This window comes from Cervus elaphus, chromosome 20, assembly GCF_910594005.1.
Source record: "Cervus elaphus chromosome 20, mCerEla1.1, whole genome shotgun sequence".
Taxonomy (NCBI): Eukaryota; Metazoa; Chordata; class Mammalia; order Artiodactyla; family Cervidae; genus Cervus; species Cervus elaphus.
Genome location: NC_057834.1, coordinates 43,960,552 through 43,980,144, shown reverse-complemented (window position 1 = coordinate 43,980,144; position 19,593 = coordinate 43,960,552). Strand labels below are relative to the sequence as shown.

The window sequence follows — 19,593 nt, the reverse complement described above, 5'->3', positions numbered from 1 at the left end:
AAACGGGGGCGGGGACGAGCCAAGTCCTATGCCAATCACCAGAGATGGGGCGGGAGCTGGCCGGCTGCCCCTCCACCATAGGCAAATTATTGAGGGCGGAGGTTCTGAGCAACCAATTACAAAGAGAAAAAGCGATACCCGCTACCCTGGAGAAGCTTAGCTCTGGCGCATCTTTTCGAGTACTAGAAAGCGGGCCAGACTCATAGGGCGAGGCTAGAGGGGGAAAAAAGGGGGGGCTGGATGCATGACTGGGGAGAATTGTAGACAGAATGAGTAGATTCTTAGTCTTGGTCCGATCACTTCATTTCATATTGTAGATGAGGTAAGTGACTCAGAGAAGTGATATGACTTGTTCAAGATCATATGCAGTTGATAGTGGAGCTAAAGGAAGGAAAGATACTGACATTTAATGAGCACATACTTACTGTACGTCAGACACTATACAATGTACTTTAGTGAATTGTCTTATCTAATAATTGCAATCACTAACTAGATTTTATTATCTTATGGATAAGGAAACTGACAGGCTAGATATATTGTCCAAAATTAAATAGCCAGGAGGTAGCAAAGGAGGGTTTAGACAATAGGTCTTCTGATTTCCAATATTTTAATCTTTTTGTTATAACGCATAGTTGGGTAATTTTCTGATTTCACCAATTCTAAGTTGAAGGAAGAAACAGAATTGCTCCCTTACCTATTGTTATAGCAAGGAAGAGTTAGAGTATAGGAAGAAAACCAGCAAGCTGAAAGGTCCAGGGGGCAAATTAAGACAGGTGCCTTTGTTCATAGAACCTTTCAGGCTGGGTTCCTCCAATTACTGTTACTCTTACACACACACTACACACATGCACACACATACACACACCCTTTGTCAGTTGAATATCATACCATTTTTACCTAGGTGGAAGTTATACTATTTCTTTATCTCCCTCCCTCCCTCTCCACCCAACAGGGCCTTGGAAATCAAGCATGGTTAAACAGAAGAAGTAGAAGAAAAAAAAAAAAGGATGAAATGCAGTTGGTGAGATGAAAGTTAGCCCCCCACCAAGGAAAAACTGAGTGGTCAAGAAGCAGGAAGCTTGAAAGAGGGACAGTTAATCTACTGTAATATAGCTGCTGATGGTGGAGGGGGCAGATTCTTTGTAGGAATCTTAAAGAATTTAAGGATGGGCATGGGGAGACTGAGGGAAATGAAAACCTATCAGAGGCCTTAAAATCTTCAAGACATGGGACACTTGCCTCTTCTTCTACAACCACAGTTGGTTTCCTGGAAAGAAGGTGGATGGGGCCTTGAAGAAACCCTCGATCTTTATAGCTACAGTTAGTATCACCCTCCCTCCCTAGTCCTCATCCCCCCACACCCTCCACCCCCAGCAGAAGCAACAAAACAGAGACTTCTGAACACATTTATTTGATATATCAAGTGGAGAGAGGAATGATTTAAGGTTACTCCCCATGTCAACCTGTGGGGGTATTCATAAGCTCAGATGGACAGAAGAGCAGCTTAGAGCCCATGACCCACCTCCTGGGAAAATGAAACAACCTGGTGTATTGGTTAGGGGTATGGGGTGGGAAGAAAAAGCTGGAAGCTGAGAAGTAAAGCTGAGAGCAGGAAGGGCAGCAGCAGAACTGAGGCTGGGGATTGCTGCAGGAAATTCCCAAGGGGAGTAAAGAAGCTATCCTGAAGAGTGTTTAGGGCTAGAAGCAGGGTGTGAACAAGGAGCCAGGCCTGGATTGAAAAGCAAGACCTGCAGAATTGGGTGGGATATTCACGAAGACGGTAGCATGTCCAAAATCATGAGCAGGCTGTGTTGCAGGGCATACATGGAAAGCAAGGGATTACTATTGCAGGAGGGCGAAGAGATTGGAGATTACCCATAAGTAGGGGCTCCCTAATGCTTCTGAACAAATGCAAGTTGAGTTTGGGACCCTTTGGGGGCCCTAGCACAAGTGGTCCTGTGTGCGCTGTGCCCATGGGCACGAGAAATTCCCATATGCACTGTGAAGTGACGAGGGCATGAATGCATGAGTCTATATGCCCAATAAATAGAGTACTTACCCTTCCCTGCAAATACGAGTACTGTGCTTGTGGACACGTTTACCCATGTATGTGTGCCTCGTGCCCATGAGCACATGCAAGAGACCTCTATATCCATAGTGTGTGTGTGTGAACTGGTTTTCCCACCAGTCCCAAGGTCCTGATCCCCACCCGCCTTGGCTCCTCTCACTCCTCTCAGCGCCCAGGCTCCCCTGGCCCGCCTAGACTCTGGAATCCCCCTAGCAGGCGGATCTGCTCAGTCTGCATGGAGTGGCGTCTCACCAACTTGCGCTTGGTCCTGGGAGAGCCTGGCGCCCCCGCCTGGGGAGGAGCGGGCAGCGAAGGCGCCCGACCTCCGGGTTGGGGGCGAATGTCGGGGATGGGAGGATGGGGGCTGACATTGAGCGGGGGCAGGAAACCTGGCCGCGTTTGCGCGATGTGGTCCAGAAGCAACGTCCCCGAGCCCCTCCTCTCCAGCAACCCGGGACTCCGCCTCCGCCCGCTCAGCGGAGATACAGCCCCAGGAAGACTCTCCTGGGACTGGCGCGGGGAGGAAACCGAGCCGGCTGGAGGGAGGGTCAGCGGGGAGGCGCTGTATCTGCGGCGCTCCAGGGACGGGCGGCTGCACTCGGGCGAGTCGGGGCAAAGATTTCCGGGAGTATCGAGCTCCACCGACTCCATGCGGCTCAGTTTCTGCCTCAGCCCTGAAGAGGGGCCAGACTCCTGAGCTTCTGGCGCTGTGTTTCTGCGAGAGAGAGGACCCCCACCCGTCACTTTCTCCGCCCACGGGGGCGGGTCCTCTGGGCCTTCAGTGCTGTGACGTCGGGAAAGACGCGGTCGACCTGTCAGGGTCAGGCCGTTGAATTCGGCGGTCAGGCGCTCGCCCCCCGGCCTCCCTTCTGCAGGCGGGAGCGGTTGAGGAGGGGCCACTAGGCCCCAGGGCTCGGAGTTGAGCCTTTTGAGGGGTTTTGGAGGATGGCGGGGTGGTTTGGGGAGTGGCTCGGAAGGGGAGGGGTCATCGGGGGGCTTAGGAAGAGGGAATTCAAATACGTCCCTCTTTTCCTCTTCTTCCTGGGCGCGAGGGGATAACAATCCTCGTCCTCCCACTCCTGCAGTCTGCAGTTGGATTTCCGAAGGCGATGTGCAGACCCCCGGGCTAGAAGGAGTGGGAGCGGGGTCCTCCACCCCCGGGGACGGTGGGGAATTGAGATACTGGCGTGTCTTCTTGGTGCCGGAGGGCGAGGTGTCAGTGGTAATGATGATGACCTCCGTGCCCTTGGCCTTGCAGGCGTCCAGCAGCGTGGCAAGGGTCTCGCGATCCCCGCGGTCCAGGGCGTGAACAAGTGCCGAGGCGCCGGCGTGATCTCGGACTGAGGGGTCCGCGCCATGGGCAAGGAGCAGGGAGGCCACCGCGGCGCCCCCGCCGCCTGCGCAAGCGTGCATGAGCGCCGTGCGCCCTAGGCGATCTGCGATGTTGGGGTCCGCGCCTTGCTCCAGAAGGTAGCGTACCATGCGTGCCTTGTTCTGGGGGTCGTCGTACCGGGCCCGACAGGCCGCCATTAGCGCAGTCTCCCCTTGAGCATCACCCTCATTCACGTAGGCGCCCCCCTCCAGAAGCAAACGGGCCAAGCGTAGCTTACCCTGACCCACGGCCCGAAGAAGAGCGTGGCCCTCGGTGTGCAGCATAGCTGCCGCTGGGGAGAAAGCACCGTTGGAGCCGGGATTGGGACCTGCCGAGGACGCCTAGGGGGGTGAGGGTGGTGGCTGGCAGAGGCCTGCGGGCTCAGTGGCGAAGCCAATCCCTGCAAAAAAGAGAAAGATCTTATTTATTGATTCAGGCAGGGAAACTGAGGCACAGGTGGAAGGACCCGCGTGGGATGGGGGAGATCTCCACGGCATGGCACATAGTCCTTCTAACTCATGCCTCTGAGCCGCCCCCATCACCCCAGCGCATGCCTGAGGAGATGAGAAGGGTGCACCCGCACTGAAGGACGAGCGCGCGTGCAAACGCGTACGTGCACGCGCAGGGATATCCGCACCCCCACCCTCACCCCACGGCTTATCAGACCTTTCCAGCATCCCCCTTTTCTTATCCGCACTTGGAATCCCCCTTTCTAGGATGTTGAACGCCACCCACCCACACACATGCACCCATACATTCACACACACAGTCCCATTCCTAACCTCTTTTAGGTTGCCACAGCCCCACAGACTGAATGGGGGGAGGGAGGCAGCTTGCGTTTGGGACCTAAAACGGGTGGGGGGGAGAATTGGGGGGTTCTTTTGCCCCTGCTATATACCCCATCACTCCTTGTTCTTTCCCCTCCCAGGTTGTGCACCCAAATAGATACCTGTAAGTCCGCAGAATCTCCTCCGGGCCAGGGCTGAGGCCAGGGCCACGGGGCAGCTGGGGTGGCGGAGCCGGGTTCCTGGGGGCCCACATGGCGTGGGGGTGGGCACTCGGATTCCCTTGGTGTCAGTATCTGCGCCCGGGCACAGAATCCTGGTCCCTCCTCCCGGTGCGCCCCGGGCACAGCGCCGGCTCCGGAGGAGAGAAGCTGGGGGGGGCGGGGGGGGCGGAGCTATGCCTCGCTATTTATAGCCTAGTCTCTGCGGGTGGGGGCGTCGGGCACCAAATCATTACCCCACCCATGCACACATAAACCCTCAAAAGCTAGAGGCTCCAATCCTGACTTCCCTTTCTTAGCCCCTCAGTCACAACAAACCTAAATGTTCCTTAAGAGACTCCTCCGCGACCCAGACTGGGACCATCCCAATTCTTCCTCTAGCTTCAACAGATCCCCATTCTCCGCTCTTCGTGCGTTGATGCGCGCCTGTGCACCAGGTCTGACCTGCCACACGCGGTACATGGTACACTACACAGAAAGGTGGAGAGAGAGGCGATGGGATCCACAGCTGGAGTCCTTACTGTACAGAGGGAGGCAAGAGATCTGGCTGCCTTCTCTTAGTTAAAATGTCAGAGGGAGCTGGACTCAGACACAGCGATACATCTTCATTCCACCTCCCAGCAACCGGAACATGCATCACAAATAAATTTGGACCTCAACTCCCTTATACAGACTTCTTAGATAAGTACGCAGAGGTTGGGGTCATTTTTAGATACTGCAAGGGGTTATTCCCGGATACCTCCTCCCCATATTTTTGGAGGGATGGGAGGAAGAGAGAGAGAAAAGGGGCAGAGAAGAGTGAACCTTGTAACACATTCTCTCTCATTGCATCTATTTATTCTCGGCCTTGCTTAGACTCATTTTCCCATCTTGTTTGAAGGTCTCTGAATCGTTCCTTAAAGTCTTCTTTCTCCCTATCTGTAGCAGTCGGTTTCTCTCAGTGTCTATCTCTGCCTTTCCTCACCACCTGCCCTGTCTCCATGGTTACCATAGCTTCCATCTGCATATTTTAGGAATGAGTTTGTGTCCAGCTGGAAGGCATCAGGGGAAGTGGGGGGGGGGGGGGTGAGGAAAAAATCCTAAGGATTTGGAAAACTCACCTGAGATAATTCAGGAGGCTGGAGGCCACCAGACACAAGATATAATGTTCCTGAAGAAGGGGGAGAGAGAAATATTTGCAGGGAAGCTACCCATTTTTACTAGGTACCATGTTTCGATTCCTGGGTCTGGAAGATCCCCTGGAGAAGGAAATGGCAACCCACCCCTGTATTCTTGCCTGGAGAATCCCATGAACAGAAGAGCCTGGCAGGGTGCAATCCACAGGGTCACAAAGAGTTGGACACACCTGAAGCAACTTAGCATGCACACACCATTTACTGAAAACCAACTATGTGCCAATTATGTAAGTACTTTACACACATTATCTCCAATCCTCACAACAATGCTATAAGGTAGGAATTATTTTCTTGTTATAAAGAAACTGTAACTTTAGTAAAATTAAGCAGTTCTCCAAAGCCTCACAGTTCTGTTTCTGTCCTATTCCCAAGGCTGGGTGCTTGCCACTCCACCAACAGCCTTCCCAGTCCAGAGGCTTCACTCCCAGGGCCATTTTCTATGACCTCAGGGTTATTCTTGACTAACTTCTAGATTCTATCTCTACTCTGATCTCTTTCCCATTGTTTCTGTTTTTTTGTGAAAGTGGGAGCCCTCCTCCCAACCCCACCCTCTTTAAACAAAGGCTAGGAGGAGCTGGAAGGAGGTCGAAATGCAGTAAACACTGGACTCCTGCCCTATCTCCCCAACTCTAGTTATCTGATTTCCTAATCCTTCCTTTCCCAAAGCCTCTTTCCATCTTCTCACAGACATGGCAGCAACCGACAGGAAAACATTTTTCTAGAAAAGAAATACTCATGGGTGGTGCTGGAGGGAAGCAGCGCAGAACTGAAGGGAAGACTGGAGGAATGAAGGAGAGGCCAACTGTGAAGCCCTAAAAAGAATGATCCTTAAGGAAGCAGGTTTCACAGAGTTTTATTTCTCTGTGGAAGCTCTTTCTATAGAGTCCCTCGGTGAAATCTAAGGATCAGCTTCTCTCTGTGAACCGTCGCCAGGCCAAGCAGTCCTCCATCTGAGATGAGGTCTGAAATGACTGACCCCCTGGTTGGTTCTGCAACCCCATCTTTCTACTCACTCGGCTTGTCTAGCCTGAGTTCCGGCTAACTCCCTCCCTCCCTCCCTTCCTCAGCTTCAAGTGGGCGGGCCTCCTCGGCTTCCCCTAGATTGGCTGGGAGAACTCACCAATGGGGAGCTCTGGGAGGCGGACCTAGAACGCCACCAGCTTGAGGAAGACAAGCAAATTTCAAGTTGGCCGCGGCGTGTTTTCCGCCTGGGGGAGGGGCAGCAGGTAAGGCCCCGACTTGGTGGCTCTGACCTGGTGCCATCCCGCACCTCCCGATCTAGTTCACCGGGGACCAGCTGCTAGCTAGAGAGACAACGCTTTCCGGCAGCCTGTTGGATCTGCCCCCTTCTACTTCCCCACCCTCTCCCTGTGGGCTCGCTTTGCTGTGTTGATTATACAGTGGAGAACCGTAGTTTTCCTTCGCGCAAAGGGGAGATATATTAAAGGAGAAAGTGGAAGACTCTGTCTGGTACCTCTGAGTCTTTACTATGAACCAGCTTCCCCTAAATCTATTAGTATTAAGAGCTTGACAGACTCCCGTTGTCTATCAAAACTCTGATGAAATATTACCTCCTACCTGTAGCTTTCCTGGACCAATTTTTTTTTTTTTTTCAGGATTAATTGTTCCCCAGTCTGACAATACCATTTTATGCGTACTTTTACTGGAGCCCTTACTGCCTGCTCCCTCTTTAATGTTTCTATTCTACTTAGAATATAAAGTTTTGTAGGGCAAGTTCTAGGATTTAATACAATGCAATGTATTATGTATTAAATGCACAGTGCCCAGTAAAAGTTAATTGGACGGAATTGATTGGAAAGGAAGAATTTAAACTTCTGATGTAATTAGGGAGCAATTAATAAAACACAAAGTAAAATACAATACAGTATATCATTATGACCTCTTAAGTTGGTGATTCATAGTGTAATTGCTCCCAAAGTCCAGAGAAGGGTGAAAGCTAAGAGGACTGGGATGGTGAAGGGAGCCTTTAGGAATCACAAGGTCTCAAGTTTGGAATAGACCTTAGGAGTCATGTATTCATTCTTTCAGCACATATTTATTGAGCATCTACTATATGTCAGACATAATGCCAGAGAATGGCAATCATAGTGAATCCTTTACTTTAGATATGCATCCTTCCTCTGATAAACCATATTTAGTAAATTATTATTCAGCTTCTGTTTAAACTTTTTAGTAAGAGAACTTCCTATCTCACTTTGCTCTGCAATCAATATCCAACAAATACAACAAGAAATATATGGCTCAACAAAATGTATTCCACATTTTCACTGTAAAAGAGACAGAACTGTCCTAATGGTAACATTCTTAAAGATAAAGAAAATCATCTCTATGTTTTCTGTTTATAGAAGTAATATACATTTATCCTAGAAAACCATAAAATGTCTATTATATCATGACAATGATATAGTTATTATTTTAATATATATCCCTTCAATTTATTTCCTGCATGTATACATATGTATATATATGTGTTTTTTGTATATATTACACACATAGGGATATACAACAAATACAACCTTTTATCATGCTTTCTCCACTTTACATCATATTGTGAACATTTTTCTGCCTTTAAATATTATTTGAAATTTTTATTATGTCTACATAATAGTCTAAGATGGATATTTGATTTCTTTTAACCCTTCATATTTTAAAAAATAAAGCCCACTTATTGAAGTTGGTCATTAGGTCTTTTTTTTGTTTAAGATTTATTTATTTATTGGCAGTGGTGGGTCTTCGTTGCTTCAAGTAGACTTTCTCTAGTTGTGTCTAGTTATGGCAAATGGGGGCTACTCTTTGTTGCGGTGTGCGAGCTTCTCATTGCGGTGGCTTCTCCTTTTGAGGAGCACAGGCTCTAAGCTCATGGGCTTCAGAAGTTGCATTGCATGGGCTCAGTAGTTGCAGCAGATGGGCTTAGTTGCTCCATGGCATGTGGGATCTTCCAGGACCAGAGACTGAACCAGTGTCCTTTGTGTTGCAAGGCAGATTCTTAACCACTGGACCACTGAGGAAGCCCCTGCTGCTGCTGCTGCTGCTGCTAAATCGCTTCAGTCGTGTCCGACCGTGTGTGACCCCATAGACGGCAGCCCAGCAGGCTCCTCTGTCCCTGGGATTCTCCAGGCAAGAACACTGGAGTGGGTTGCCATTTCCTTCTCCAATGCATGCATGCTAAGTCGCTTCAGTCGTGTCTGACTCTTAGCGACCCCATGGACAGCAGCCCACCAGGCTCCTCTGTCCACGGGATTCTCCAGGCAAGAATACTGGAGTGGGTTGCCATTTCCTTCTCCAGTGAGGAAGCCCCAACCATTCATTTTTTGTTGGACTATTTAGGTTATTTCAGAATTTGTGCTACCATGGGTAGCTCTTTGGTAAACATGATTTTATATCTCTGACTATGTATCTGATGATTTCTTTGGATAAGTTTTAAAAGTGGGATTACTGGATTAAGGATATTAACTTCTAAAAGGCTGTAGATTCAAAGAGTCAAATTGTTCACCCAAAATATTGTATTTATAATTCTTCCAGTGAGGTATGAGAGTGTCCACTTCAAAAAAACTCATGGAAGCCTGATTAATTTTTAAATCTTTGCCAATTCTATAGATAAAAAATGGTTTGACCATTCTTGTTAATTGCCTATTCATGTTCTTTGCATATTTATCCTATTGGGATGATTTTTCTTTATTTCCATGAGTTCTAATATAATAAGAGTGTTAACTCTCTGTCTTATTTATTACAAATATAGCAAATTCTAAACGTCAGAGTGCTCCAAGCCTCAGTCCCTGGATCTCTTCTTTTCTCTCTTCACATCCACCCCTTTAGGAATCTCTTCCCAGTCTCATGACTTGAAACATTTGTATATTGAGACCTCCATTAGAATGTAAGCTCCTTTTAAACTCCATGGGTGCAGCAGTTTTTTGTCCATTTTACTCACTGCTACATCCCTAGTATTTGAAACAGTGCCTGACATTGAATAAGAATTCAGTAAATATTCGTTGAATGAATTAAGATGGTTTTTTATTATTATCTCCATTTTACAGATAAGGAAACATCAACCCTCCCTACTGTTCACTCTTGCCCTCCCCTTCCCCCACAAACAACAGGATCTCACATATATTATACTCATTCCCAACTGTGCCGAACTGTGTAATGTAGTAGAAGTTATTAAGAAGCAGTTTTTAAAAAAAAATACAGAAAAGCAATAACATCAAATTTAAGAAAGGCTTTTTAGTAACTTCTACCATATTAAAACAGTTATGGCACAGTTGGGAATGAGTATAACATATGTGGGATGTTGTTTGTGGGGGAAGGAGAGTGCATGATATTTATGGAGGGGCAGTTTGGGACCAGATTATAGGAAACCTTGAACATCTTCAAGAATCACAATCATCACTTCATCACAATCTTAAATAGAAGAGCCTTGTAGATTCCTGAGCTGGGTACAGATGGATGGTTTACAGTTTCCTAACCACCAGTTTAGTGCCTTAATTAAATAAAAATTTGTCTTCTTTTTACCCCACATTTCTTGAGGGCCACTTGGTCAGTATGTGGAAATGGAGTTAGATTTGTCTAACCTCAAAGCTCATGACCTTTTCTTAACTCCTCACTGCTTTGCAATCAAAACAGCTCCTGTCTCCACTGATAGAACTGTGTCTATCAGGTGGAGGGACACCTAAGCTGGCTAGTTAAAAGTGTTTTCCCTTGAAAGGGCCTGAAAACACAATGGCAAATTCTTACTCCCTCTCTCACATTGATAAGACAGGATCTCTCACCTAACGTGTTCTTTAAATCAGATCACAGTTTAATCTGTTAACTAACAGCCGTGTTTTGTTTGTTTATTACTTCTTATTGGACTTTACAATGTGTTCGTTTCTGCTATACAGCACAGTCAATCAGGTGTATGTACACATATATCCTCTCTTTTTTAGATTTCCCTCCCATTTAGATCACCATAGAGCCCTGAGTGAAGTTCCCTGTGGGGTACAGTAGGTTCTCCTTAGTTATCTATTGTATACATAGTATCAATAGTGTATATATGTTGATCCCAGCCTCCCAATTCATCCCACCCACCCTCTTACCCCTTGGTATCCATGTTTGTTTTCTATGTCTGTCTCTATTTTTGCTTTGCAAATAAGATCATCTACACCATTTTTCTAGATTCCACATGTATGTGTTAATATATGATATTGATTTTTCTCTTTCTGACTTACTTCACTCTGTATGTCAGTTTCTAGGTCCATCCAAGTCTCTGCAAATGGCAGAATTTCATTCCTTTTTATGGCTGAGTAATATTCCATTGTATTATATTATATGGATCACTCCGTCTTTATCCGTTTATCTGTCGATGTACATTTAGATTGCTTCCATATCATGGCTATTGCAAAAAGTGCTGCAGTGAACATTGGGGTGCATGTGTCTTTTTGAATTATGGTTTTCTCCAAGTATGTGCCTCGGAGTGAGATTTCTGGGTCATATGGTAGTTCTAATTTTAGTTTTTAAAGGAATCTTCATCCTGTTCCCCATCGTGTCTGAACCAGTTTACATTCCCCCCAACTTTTGTAAGAGGGTTCCCTTTTCTCCGCACCCTCTCCAGCATTTATTGTTTGCAGACTTTTTGATGATGGCCATTCTGACTAATGTGAGGTGATACCTCATTAACAGCTGTCTTTTCCTCACATTTTTCATGTCAGTTGGACTTGAAGCTTTCCAGATTTCTTAAGCAAACATTCCCCTACCCTCTCCTTCCTGCTACATATTGTTAATCACATCTATTATTCAGGTACTATATTTTTAATTTCCTAATGAATGTTTTCCTCTTATTATAAAAGCAATACCTTTTTGGTACAGAGGAAAAACAACGCTTAAAATACACATTACCAAAAAATCTCCAAAACCCATCATCTTGAATTAACCAATGTTAATTCTTGCTGTATACCCTCTAAGAACAACTTTTCTGTAAAGCAATTATCCTTCAATAAAAAATAAATAAATTTTTAAAAAAAGAACAACTTTTTTTTTTTAAGAACAACTTTTTTACTTATATGTGTGGGTGTGTGTAAGTTTGACAAAATAGATTACCTTGAATATATTTTTAAATCTTTTTTTTCCCTGACTAATCTTTTATGGAGTGCATTTTGTTGAGTCATGTATTTCTTGTTTTATTTGTTGGATTTTGATTAAAGAACAAATATCCAAAAATGGAATGACTTGTAAAGTGAGATAAAAAGATTTGCTAAAAAAGTTTAAATTGAAGCTGGATAACAGTTTACTAGATATGGTTTATCAAAGGAAAGCTGAATGTCTAAAGTAAAGGATTCACCATGATCTCCATTGTCTAGCATGTCTGGCTTATAGTGGTGATGGTTGTGGTTTAGTTGCTAAGTCGTGTCTGACTCTTGCGACCCCATGGACTGTAGCCTGCCAGGCTCCTCTGTCCATGGGATTCTCCAGGCAAGAATACGGGAGTGGGTTACCATTTCTTTCTCCAGGGGATCTTCCTGACCCGGGAATCAAACCTGGGTCTCCTGCATTGTAGGCAAATTCTTTACCAACTGAGCTATAAGTTATAGTAGATTACAGTAGATGCTCAATAAATATTTGTTGAAAGAAAGAAAGGAAACATGATTTCTAAGGTCTGATCCAAACTTGGGACCTTGTGATTCCCAAAGCCTCCCCTCACCATCCCAGTCCTCTTAGCTTTCTCTCTTCTCTGGACTGTGGGAACAATTATATTATGAACCACTAATTTGAAAGGTCATGATTATGTATTATATTGTCTTTTATTGTTCCATAACTAACATGTTATTAGTATGTACGCTTATATGATGTGATGAAAACGTCACTTTATCTTGTTGATCATCCTCCTCCAAATCTACAACCCCAGTCTAATCAAGAGAAAAACCTCAGAAAAATTCCAAGAGAGGAACATCCTATAATATATTTGACCAGTAATCTTTAATAAAACTGTCAGGGTAATGAAAAACAAGGAAGGTCAGAGAACTGTGAATTTTGAATTGATACTCATGTTTCTTTCTTTATTAATGGATTTTATTTCTTAAAACACTTTGAGATTTACAGAAAAACTGAGCAGATAGTACAAAAAGTTTCCATACACCCTGGCACCAGTTTCCCCTATTATTAACATCATATATTAATATGGTATATTTGTTATAATTAATGAATAAATATTGATACATTGTAATTATGTAAAGTCTGTACTTGATTTGGAGTTCCTTAGTTTTACCTAATGCTCTTTTTCTGTTCCAGGATCCTGTCCAGGATACCACATTACATTTAGTTATCATGGCCTTATTATGTCTATATATATAGACACATATATATGCACGAACTGTATATATAATACAGAAATGGAATTGAAAGGATGCATATGCAAATATTTGTAATGATTATTAGTACATCATGGTTAGTAGATATTTTTCTTTATACCTCATTTGTATCTTTTCAGGTTTTCTAGAATAAATATACACTACTACAGTAGTTAGCAAACAAAAGGAATGTTTGTTTTTTTTTTTTTTTAAGAATGCTACCACTAGGACAGCTCTCTCTTTTACAATGGAAGTGTGAACTTTTCTTGTTTTTGATGACCCTGACAGTTTTGAAGGGTACTGGTCACGTATATTATAGGATGCTTCTCCGTTGGAATTTGTCTGCGTTTTCTCTCCTCTTTACAGACTGGGGTATCAGTTTAGGGGAGGAAGATATCACATCCGCTAGTGGTAAAGGATCTGCGTGCCAATGCAGGAGACGCTAGGGACACAGATTCATCTCTGGGTCGGGAAGATCCCCTAGAGAAGGAATGGCAACCCACTCCTGTATTCTTGCCTGGAAAATTCCATGGCCAGAGGAGGCTGGTGAGCTATAGTCCAAGGGGCCACAAAGAGTTGGACATGGCTGAGCACACAAGGGTACATACTAATGATATGATTTAAAGTTGTTCATGTTGACCTTGGTCACCTGACTTGACTGAAGTAATGCTTGTCCAATTTCTATACTGTAAAGTTACCCTCCCCCCCCACCTTTCCAAAATTGTTTTGGACAAAATTCCCTATGCACAGGCCATACTTAAGCAGTGAGGAATTACATTCTCCCCTTTTAGGGTGGAAGCCCTGGTGGCTCAGATGGTAAAGCATCTGCCTGCAATGCAGGAGACCTAGGTTTGATCGCTGGGTCAGGAAGATCCCCTGGAGAAGGGAATGGCAACCTACTCCAGTATTCTTGCCTGGAGAATTCCACGGACAGAGGAGCCTGGTGGGCTACAGTTCAAGGGGTTTTAAAGAGTCAGGCACAACTAAATGACTAATGCTTTCTTTCTACATAATTTATTTGGAATTTGGTATATGGGATTTTTTTTCTCTCCCGTGTATTAATTTGTTCAAATGTTTATTTATATCAGTACAGTCTGTTGGCTATTTATTTTATACTTTGATATTACATTCCAATACTACTTTATTTTATGGTTCCACTTGTTCAGGCTTTGGCTGTTGGGAGCTCTTTCATTTGCCTCTTAGGTACCTTTGACAGAGCCCCATCAATGTGTGTGCTGTTTTTTGAGCACTTTCTTACTTTCTGGCACTATAAGATACTTCAGTCTCATCTTGTGTATTTCCTGCCCCATTGGAGAAGCTGCATTTCTCCAAGAAGCCCTGGTTCCTTTGGCTGGAGAGTGGTATGAGAAGCCAAGATCTGGGTGCTAGGTATCTTCCCTGCTACTGCGATATAATTTCTTTCAAGTTTCTTTTTCATTTGGTGACTTTCTTTATTCCCCATCCTATCTGACTGGTTTTTCAAAAATCATGGTAAGAGGCAGAGTTCAGTTACAGTAGCAAGAAGAACTTTCAAATCATCACAGTTGATTACATGGAAGGGGCTGCCTTGGGTGAAAGTGGACACCATCTCTCTAGGAAAATGCCACCAGAAGCTGAATGACTGACAGTTTACAGAAGATAGTACTGTACTGGGAGGATTATTGAGCTAGAAGACTCCATGTGTCCTTCCAGTTCTAAGATTCTGTGTTTCCAAGTGGCGTTTAAAAAGATCTGTTTGAGTGTAATATCTGTTCTCACACACACACCCCCCACCCCCAACCAATTGGCAGTGAGACTGATGACTCATTTCTGTTCCCTCACAGTGCCTGGCACACTACCTTTTTCATGGTAGATGCTTAATAAATGTTTTGCTGAAATGCACTGCATTAGATTGAATTGGGGCCTAGTTGGGTTTGGAAAGTGAGGGAGAGAAAGAATTCAAAGATCATATGTAGATATGTAGCTGATGATAAACATCCGGTTAACTTGGGAACATAGGGAAATTTTATCCAAGTGTCTAGTCACTTTCCTCCTTGTGCTTCAGTTACACCAGTTACACCATGTTGCAATTATCTGTCCTATTGGGACCATGTCTCATCCCGATTTATATTTTCAGTAATACCTTGCCTGGCACCACGCTTTCTCAAAATTCATTGAGTTAAACTGGCTTTTCAGGTCTCTGGGAGAAACGATTTGAGTGTGTTGTACCTCCCTGGTTTCCTGTCCGTTCTGCTGTACTTTTTCTCTTTGTTTTTGTCTTTATCAGGTTTTTCCCATTGGATGTCTGAATCCCCAGGCCCCCTCCATCATGGCCAGCCGGGGTGGGGGCCGGGGTTGTGGCCGGGGCCAGTTGACCTTCAACGTGGAGGCTGTGGGCATTGGGAAGGGGGATGCTTTGCCCCCACCCACCCTGCAGCCTTCTCCACTCTTCCCTGTGAGTGTCTGCCCCCCTTTCCCAAGACTCCCTTATGTCCTTGACTGACTGTATGCGATCCTGGATTCTCCTGGGTCATCAAAATCATCCTCATCTGGTCCCTCCCTGTCTCTGTACTTGCAACTTACATGGGATGTTTTCCAGACTAGGAAGTGTCTGCCCTTACTTTTTATACTCTGCTCTCCAGCTTTCAAAATGCTGTGTTGCTCCCAGCATTTGCCTTTGGTCCCCTGCTCAGTGGGAGCATTGGATAGAAGTGTGGGGAGAAGAGAGGCCCGCCCAGATTTATACTCCAGCATTTTTTCTCTGAACTGACCATTGCCTCTGCCTTCTTAGCCCTTGGAGTTCCGCCCAGTGCCTCTGCCCTCTGGAGAGGAAGGGGAATATGTCCTGGCCCTGAAGCAGGAGCTTCGAGGGGCCATGCGGCAGCTCCCCTACTTCATCCGGCCTGCTGTCCCCAAGAGAGGTCAGTTGGATGTTCTGAGTGCCTTTCATGAGTAGTGCCCTGTACTTAGCACCACTGGGGCCCCAGAGAGGTCAGAAGAGACACAGAAAGTTCACTGCCTAGTTGGGGAGATCATAGTAATTACCCCTGCATTTGAAATACATTATAGTATCCATGGTTTGTTTTGAGTTTCACAATAGTCTTGGACAGTAAGAGCTTAAGTATTAAGGTGCCCATTTTACAGATATAAATGGGGAGCTGTATTAAAATTTTTTAACAATCTGGATATTGCAGGCACTAACCAGTCGGAAGGAGTTGAGAAGGGTCTCTGAGAAGCCCTGCAAATTAAAATATTAGCCCTTTGGTTTGTGGCTCATGGAGAGGTCACGGAGCCAGGAGGGACTGGAGAAGAGGGCATACTTGGGAGGCCTGGGATAGTGGGTATTTACCAGTTGGTGTGGAAGTCTAGTATTTCAGTGTATTGACAACTGGTACTTTCCTCCTAAAGCTCTAGAAGCTGAAGTTCAGACAGTTGAAAGACTTGCCCAAGTTAGTCCCATGAACAAGGAGTAGAGGGAAGACAGAAACCCTATTTTCTTGCTCTAGTACGCTTTCCACTGTAACACACTCCCAGTCAATATAGCCATGCCTTGGGGTTAAGAGAGATAGCAAAAACATTGCAATTTGGGGTGGTGAAAAGACAGGTTAAAGGAGTGTTGAAGGTCCTCACTGAAGCTGCCCTCCCTGGGCTCTGGGTTTGGGGTGAGAAAAACGACAATTTCTGAGTTTTGAGAGACCCTCAGGAGGAACCCGAGGGTTCTGATAGGATAAAACTTTGACCCTTGACCTCTGATCCCTCAGATGTGGAGCGTTACTCAGACAAATATCAGATGTCAGGGCCGATTGACAATGCCATCGATTGGAACCCTGGTAGGTGATGGGCCTTTTCATTGACTTCTCTTCTTTCAAATGCTTGAGCTGCTCAAGCCACCACCCTATCCACCCTCCTCTGTCCCCAACCTCCACCCTATTCAGGAGGTTTAGATGTGCTCCAGCATACTCACAGACTCTAAAAATCTGGTAAATGTCCCCTACTCCTCTGGAGGTATCCAGACCACAGTTCTGTTCCAAGCAACTTTGACCCAATACTTTCCGTCCTCGCCCTTACCCTGATCATCATCTCTCCTTTAAAAGAGTCACCATTCATAGGAGACCCCAGGCAGGGTCTGGCTGATTTTGACATTCCCACTGTTTCTAGATTGGCGACGTCTGCCCCGGGAGCTAAAGATCCGCGTACGGAAGCTACAGAAGGAACGTGAGTGTATCTAGAAAAAGGAGGGAAAGTAGAGATTTCTTTCATCAACTGGAGGGCCAAGGCTGTGGGTGGTCTTGCCTGTTCTTCCAACGCCTACCTACCCCATCTACCCAGTATGGCTGCTGGGTGCCCTAGTGGCCACGTGAGGGCAGCAAAGTGACATGGTCTACGCAAGAGGGTGCCAGAAAGCTAAGAAGTTTGCTCTCTCATGGTTCACTTTGTGATCCTCTCACCAGGGACCACCATTATACTCCCCAAGAGACCCCTTAAGACCACAGAAGATAAGGAGGAAACAATACAGAAACTAGAGGTAAGGAAGAAATGTGAATAGAGGCCATCTGAGCCCCAGATTCATTCCTCTGCTTTGGCCCATGGGTGCCTCAGTTCTTCCCGTCTGTGAGCTGAGTCTGGTTCCTCTTCCTGTTCATCCTCACATAAGACTTTGGAGAAGAAGGAGGAAGAAGTGACTTCAGAGGAAGATGAGGAGAAAGAAGAAGAAGAAGAGAAGGAAGAGGAAGAAGAAGAGGAGTATGATGAAGAAGAACATGAAGAGGTAAAGGGAACCACCTTTCATTCTCAGACCCCGTCTTTTCCACTCATAAGCTCTAGGGATCTCAACTCTGTCCACCAGGGATGTTCTCTTCAGAGGGTTGGAGGGCCAAAGGAGATACTGCCCACAAAGGATAGTACCCTCCACTTTATCTGTCCTTAGGCTCTTCTTAAGAGTGAACCACAGCTTGAAGGGACCTCCCAAGCCTGGAGTGCTGTGATTATGAGGGGAGGAGGCTGGTACCTAGGGAGAAAGGAGAACGCTGAAAGCATGCCTGACCTAACCTTTCTTCCTCCCTTCCTTTTTTTCTATTTCAGGAAACTGATTACATCATGTCATATTTTGACAATGGGGAGGACTTTGGGGGTGACAGTGATGACAATATGGATGAGGCTATATACTGAAGATGGACTCTAAACAATACCCTGGACCTTCATATCTTTCTTGATTTAGGACACAGAGAGTAACTGTCCCCTATTATTTCATTTTGTGGACAAGCAAATCCTTTGCTTAGAATCCAGCTAACCTGTTTGGTCCCTGGAGACAGAAATGGAGAGTGACATAGATAGCTCTCTTTTCTGCCCTTACCCTGCCTCTCTCCTGTGGTGTGGTATCACCTCTGATATCTTGGGGAAAAGGGCAAAGGACCAGTGTCTCAGTTGTATGAAAGGAGAAAAGGAGGGTCAAAACGAGGACTGGAGTTGTTAGAGCTGAGGTATCTGTACACGTACTCCTAACTATTTGTTATAGTTCTTTCTGGGTGTGAGCGGTTAAGAGGAATAAGGGCAGTTTTACAGTTTCAATAAAATGATTTTATCTGTCTCTCTGTCCAGGGTGAGGCCTAGTTGGGAGAAGGCCGGAGGAATGAAGGGGATGACTAGTAAACCTTTCTTCTCTCCCCACCTGTTGAGAGTCCAGTGTAACACACTGGGCATTACAGCCTTCTTGTTCTTTGCCCCTTCCCTCCTACCCCCGTGGTGGGACACCTACTCCCAACCTAGCTCTGCCAAGGAACATTCAGGAACTCATTTGCAGGGCTCCACGGAGTGAGCTGTAGACAGCCCATGCCCTGAAGGCCAGCTGGCTTCTGAGCTTCTGGTCCTCAGGCAATGGGGATGTGATTGTCTCTGTTCACATGTGTTCATGGGACACAGGCTGTCACGTTCCCACACTTGACCTTGATCTTGTCCTTGTTTACAAGGAATGATTACAGCTATTTTTGTGGAGTCAAGAAAACCAGGTGTGGGGAGGGAGGAGGTGCTGATTGTTCTTTAGCACACTCACTCACCCTCTTCCAGGCCCTGGGAACCTCACTTTGAAGGGTGTGTTGTGAAGAGGGAGCCCACTGAATATCTTAATTCTCCACTTGCAGAAGCTGCTGTGTGGCTGAGTTGCAGTTTCTCTTCTGTGGAATTAGCCTTTCTCTCACTCCCTTGGTGTGGAGGGGGATGGGGTAGGCAGTACTGCTTTACAGGAAATAAGGAGGGTGCGGAGGAAGGGAGTGACTTAGGGACACTCAGCTCTAGGAGGTGCTTTCTCGCCCACACAGTCCTCCCGTTGGGTGAGATCACTTCCCTAGGCTCTGATTGGCTTCCGAGGAAGCCTTGGCCATACTGATTGGTTCCAGCCACTTGACATGCAACAGTCACGGGCGAGCTGCGTGTCCAGAATAGGGACTGGATAAGGAGGCAGCCACAGAGAGCTGTGGATGCTGTCATAGCGACCTTACTAAACATTTGAAAGCCATAAAGATGGGAGGCGGGAGAAACTTCAAGAAAGTCCCCAGCCATATTTAGGCAGGCAGATTGAATTCCCTGCGGCATTGAGTGATAGAGACTGGCAATCTACTGTTAGATATTTTTGACCCCACTGTAAAGAAGGAACAGGG

The 19,593-nt window shown here is 45.9% G+C and overlaps 2 protein-coding genes across 4 annotated transcripts; one reads left to right on the top strand and one right to left on the bottom strand.

The window, feature by feature from the left end:
* Positions 1–1,392: 1,392 nt before the first annotated feature.
* ANKRD34A (ankyrin repeat domain 34A) lies at positions 1,393–5,642 on the bottom strand. 2 transcript variants are annotated; one of them, XM_043877493.1, is made up of 5 exons: positions 5,547–5,642; positions 4,765–4,914; positions 4,390–4,596; positions 4,223–4,286; positions 1,399–3,840 (listed from the first exon to the last, which is right to left on the bottom strand). In XM_043877493.1, exon 5 carries the CDS (start codon positions 3,722–3,724, stop codon positions 2,234–2,236), a length of 1,491 nt encoding a protein of 496 aa, XP_043733428.1. In that variant the 5' UTR covers positions 3,725–3,840; positions 4,223–4,286; positions 4,390–4,596; positions 4,765–4,914; positions 5,547–5,642; the 3' UTR covers positions 1,399–2,233. The 2 variants fall into 2 exon arrangements, with proteins under 2 accessions (XP_043733427.1, XP_043733428.1); XM_043877492.1 differs by lacking the exon at positions 4,223–4,286 and having other exon boundaries at positions 1,393–3,840.
* On the top strand, positions 3,402–18,527 carry POLR3GL (RNA polymerase III subunit GL). 2 transcript variants are annotated; one of them, XM_043877495.1, is made up of 8 exons: positions 3,402–3,538; positions 15,228–15,395; positions 15,732–15,861; positions 16,702–16,770; positions 17,099–17,155; positions 17,392–17,465; positions 17,595–17,708; positions 18,023–18,527. In XM_043877495.1, the coding sequence occupies exons 2-8, from the start codon at positions 15,270–15,272 to the stop codon at positions 18,107–18,109; spliced, it is 657 nt and encodes a 218-aa protein (XP_043733430.1). In that variant the 5' UTR covers positions 3,402–3,538; positions 15,228–15,269; the 3' UTR covers positions 18,110–18,527. The 2 variants fall into 2 exon arrangements, with proteins under 2 accessions (XP_043733430.1, XP_043733429.1); XM_043877494.1 differs by lacking the exon at positions 3,402–3,538 and adding an exon at positions 6,701–6,847.
* The last annotated feature ends 1,066 nt before the right edge of the window (positions 18,528–19,593 follow it).